The sequence below is a fragment of the Piliocolobus tephrosceles genome, unplaced genomic scaffold (genome assembly GCF_002776525.5).
Source record: "Piliocolobus tephrosceles isolate RC106 unplaced genomic scaffold, ASM277652v3 unscaffolded_38016, whole genome shotgun sequence".
NCBI lineage: Eukaryota > Metazoa > Chordata > Mammalia > Primates > Cercopithecidae > Piliocolobus > Piliocolobus tephrosceles.
Window position 1 is genome coordinate 1468 of NW_022322106.1, and position 4542 is coordinate 6009.

The 4542-nt window shown below is 38.1% G+C and overlaps 1 protein-coding gene across 1 annotated transcript; it reads right to left on the reverse strand.

Moving 5' to 3' along the window:
- Positions 1-450: 450 nt before the first annotated feature.
- LOC113223043 (schlafen family member 11-like) lies at positions 451-2076 on the reverse strand. Its single transcript, XM_026452635.2, has one exon. It carries the CDS (start codon positions 1870-1872, stop codon positions 727-729), a length of 1146 nt encoding a protein of 381 aa, XP_026308420.1. The 5' UTR covers positions 1873-2076; the 3' UTR covers positions 451-726.
- Between the last annotated feature and the right edge of the window lie 2466 nt (positions 2077-4542).

Sequence of the window (4542 nt, forward strand, 5' to 3'; positions counted from 1 at the left end):
CTCAGGTGATCCACGCACCTCGGCCTCCCAAAATGCTGGGATTAGAGGCGTGAGCCACCGAGCCCAGCCCAAAGGACTTTTAATACTTCAAACAAGCAACCCCAGAAAGCAGTACTATGCTGGTGATCGTTTAATAAACAGATCTAGTTGAGAAGAGATCCCTCGTTCATAGCCAACTGCCAGTTTCGGTGTTATAAATCTTCCCACCACAGACAATTTCAAGCTCCTAATGGATTATCACTAAATACAGAGTTGGAAAGCAATGCACAGTAGCACTCCATTTTATAGCATTACCACCACAAAGATACAATAAATGTAAATAATCTCTCAAGCAAAGATAATAGTAAAATGTAGCAAATAATTAGGAAGTGGTGAGTTTGAATTTATTACACTTGTTTCTCATACAATTTACTTAGGTGCAAGTATATATAACCTAATTTTTAGTAATAACTATATGTAACAACTACCTCAAAAATTCCTGAAAATTTAATAATTGATTCTAAAGCCAGTAAGAGCCATTCCAGTACACCACTGCAAGGGTGGCTATTCTCAAATAATTTTCTGTTCAGTTACGAATGTAGAAAATCGCCACTTATAGACACGTGAGTTAGGTTTGTAATCACCCAACAAAATTTTCTCATGTATAAAAAGTAGGATACTTGGGGATTCAAAATAAAGTGTTTGGTGGATGTTAGATATTCAAAGTCATAGGCAGCAAAGGAAAATTTAATATGGGAGGTCCCAAGGATGTAGAAAGGACAGGGAGGGAGGAGCTTTCTCCCTCTTACCTGGATCTGTGTCTGTCATCATGCCTACCCATTTCTCAGTTGTCAGGCTGCAGACGTACTTGTCCTTCACTATCCATGAATTGGGAGCTTCAGAGAACACTGCACAGCAAAATGGCTCTACTCTGATCATACAAGCATAACCATATAGCTCTCCCCTAGCTAACACATCCACAATTTTGAGTGTGAAGGTTATCTGGCACTGGGGTTGGCAAAAATGAACACAAGGTAGTTTGTGTATTGTTTTTACTATTTTCCTTCTCAAAGAGTCCGGGTCAACATTTTCTTTTGCACATCCCAGAACTTTCTTACTCTTATCATCCACTCCAATAAAAAGATAGCCTCCATCAGTGTTTGCAAATGCAGAGATGTATTCTGGAATTATCTTTTTTACGTATTCTTGGATGTGTTTTGTAGAGAACTGTTTAAACTCTACTAATTGAGACTCGGGAAAAGGCAGGATTTCACCATATTCGAGATAGTCTTTTTGGAAAATTGGGTCAGCAGGATCCGAGTTATGGAGCTCTTGGTGTATACCCTTGTGAACTTTGTGAAAAGGTCCTTCTTCCAAGATTTTTGCATCATTTTTCTTTTTCTTCAGGAAACAGAATGCCTCTCTTGAGTTCATGAGAAGTGCAGATGTCCGAGATCTACGGTGTAATGAAGAACGGAGGCTGCAAAGGCGGGGCTTGACAGAGCCATCTTCAGGTAAAAGGCCACTGCTCCAAGATTTAACAAAAATGTAAAAACGCCTTCCTCGTTGCTTGGTCTCAAAGAAAGCCTGCAAATCTGAAGACTGAATAAGCTCTCTCAAAGACGTTTCTAAATCCAGCCCCATGTCCACGAGATGCTCATCCTTCTTGGCCATCCGAATCACTCCTCCTCCTGAGTTTAATAAAGCACACGCAGCCTGTAAAACTCTCTCCTTCTCTTGGTCTCTCTGAATTTTCTGCAGCTTGTTTCTGTTTTCTTCTCCAAGGGTCACTTCTCCTACATTGATGACCAGGTCTGGGTAAGATGGTTCCACCACCAGGGAGCACTGATTTGCCTCCATGTTGAATTCACAGCTGAAACTATTAGAAGACATGAATTGTTACATGCATGCAATTCATTTATTAATATATTACTTTGTGTCTAATATGTGCTGAGAGAAGGCAATAAACTAGCAAGCAAGACAGGAGCAATCCCTTCTTTTTAGGAGGAGAATGGTTGGCAAGGAAGGGTGCTAATGAAATTAGCATTTAACATCAGGTATTATATGAGTTATGAGAAGAAAAATAGACTAAAGGGGTATCTAAACTAATCTGGAGATGATGGTTCAACAAGACTTCCAAGGCAAAGGTGGCATTTAATCAAGACCTGAAGGATGCCTTTGAATTGGCCAGGTGAAGTTATCAGCATTGAAGAATGGAAGCGGTGGATCACATGAAGGGCATGTGTACAACGGAATGAGACTATCTCAGTTTAGATTGTTGATGTTCCAGTGAACATTGACTTTAGGGGATGAGTAAAAGAAGACAACATTGAAAAGGAGACTGTAGAAAGGACTGACTGTGAAAAACCAGAGGTAGGAGAAAAACCAAGGGTATATGGTATTAAGGAAGCCCAAAACAAAATCACCTGGGCAGAGGTCTCAGATCTATGATATAATGAAAAACTGAGGCTGCAAAGGTGGGGCGTGACAGAGCCAAGGTGTCTAATACTGCTGACAGGTACAGCTAGGTGATGACTCAAAAGTGTTATTAGGTTTAGTAAAATTAAGGTTATTGGTGACTTTGAAAAATGCTGTTCAGACACCTGGGCAGTGGGCACCAGGAGGCAATAAATCACAGGCTAAAGTCTTAGAGACTAGAGTTAATGGAGATGGCTTGAATTCCACTTGTCATTAAATGTATTGTAACATTAACCTAGATATTTAATCTTTCTAACTCTGTTTTCTTACCTATAAAACATGGTGCATCCACCTTAATATGCCTGTTATTATGAGGATTAATTGAGAATAATTCTCAAAAAGGATTTAACACTATGCTTTGGTTCACAGGTGTTTAGTAAAGGAATCTATATTAACTGTCCATTTCACAATGAGTCAAAGAATGAATGAGAGGTTAGGAAATAGTATCACCACATATATACAACTTGTTCACTATATGAAGCTATAAAGGAGAGATGTAAAAAGAAATGTAGCTGGAGGAAAAGAAGAAGCTAAAGAATTTTATTAAGATGGGAAAGGTCTGAACATATTTAGATGGGAAGAAGCTAGTAGGGAAGTGAAAATTTAAAGAGATAGAAGGAAGTTAGGATGATTGAGACAGTGAAGGCCCTGAAAAGAGAGGTAAGGAAGGAAGGTGATCCAGGATGCAGAAGGTCAGGAGGAGGAGAAACGGAGATAATTGGCATGGGCGAAGGTAGGCGTATCGCTTTGGTGGGAGGAAGCTGAAAGAGTCCCCTTCTGATAGCTTCACTTTTCTCTTTGAGGTAGAAAATAAAGTCACCCCCTGAGACAGAGGCACTTGGTATAAAAACAGGACAAAAACATTTTGTGTGGATGAGATGGGGTCTCGCTCTGTCATCCAGGCTGGAGTGCAGTCACAGCTCACTGCAGTCTCAAACTCTGGGGTTCAAGCGATCCTCCCACCTCAGCCTCCTGAGTAGCTGGGACTACAGGCGCACAGCCACTCTACCCAGCTAATTCTTAAAAAAAAAAAATTTTTTTTGTAGAGATGGGGGTCTCCCCATGTTGCCCAGGCGGGTCTCAAACTACGGCTCAAGCAATACCCCTGCCTTGGCCTCCCAAAGTGCTAGGGATTATAGGTGTGGGCCACAATGCCCAGCTGACAAAAACATTTTAATAACAGAACAGAGACAGTTTGAAACAGACATTATAAAGAACAAGATAGATATTTGACATGGGAAACAAACAACTTACAATGAAAGATTAATACAGCAGACAAAATAAGTAAATCATATCTTCAAGTATAAATATAGATAAACTCATAAAGCGTGATGATAAATTTTAAAAGCAGGTTTGCAGAAGATAATACACAATAGAATAGCATTTAGATTAAAATATTTTAAAAACCATAATAAATATGTTTATGTTTCGTAAAAGGAGAAAAACATCATGAATAAAAATGTACTTTTTTTTTATAGAGGTTACAAATAAGGATGGAAAAGAATGAGATTAGAGAATTAAGAAACCTTTAGCTGTATATACAATGCTATAAGTTCAGAAGAAAAAGCGCCTGTACTAAATACATCTCAGAGGTGGGTGGGACATAAATTTTTGTTGTTTTCTTCTCTTTGCATTTCTGGAATTCTGAGTTATTACAACATTTTTAAAAAGTCATCCTCCTTCGGATTAAAAAGGTAGTTGGGGGAAGAGTAGGATTTTATCACGGAAGTAACTGAAATCTGGACTACGCATTCTAAGACAAATAGGTCAGGGAGTGAGGGTGGCAGGGATCTCATTGATAGGAACAAAGTAAGAAGGTGAATGGATTGTAGGTCTCAATAAGGGAAATAAAAAAGAAGGAGAGTGAACTTCAAAATAAAAATTATGAATAATCAAGATTAAGAATTGTTCAAAAAGATCAATATAATCAACAAATAACTGATATCATTATTTGAAAATTATTATTTAAAGTGAAATTATAAAAAAACAGTACAATCAACAAATACTTCGCATCATTATTTGAAAATTATTTTTTTTTAATAAAAATTTTAAATACAATCAACAAATACCTTGCATCATTATTGG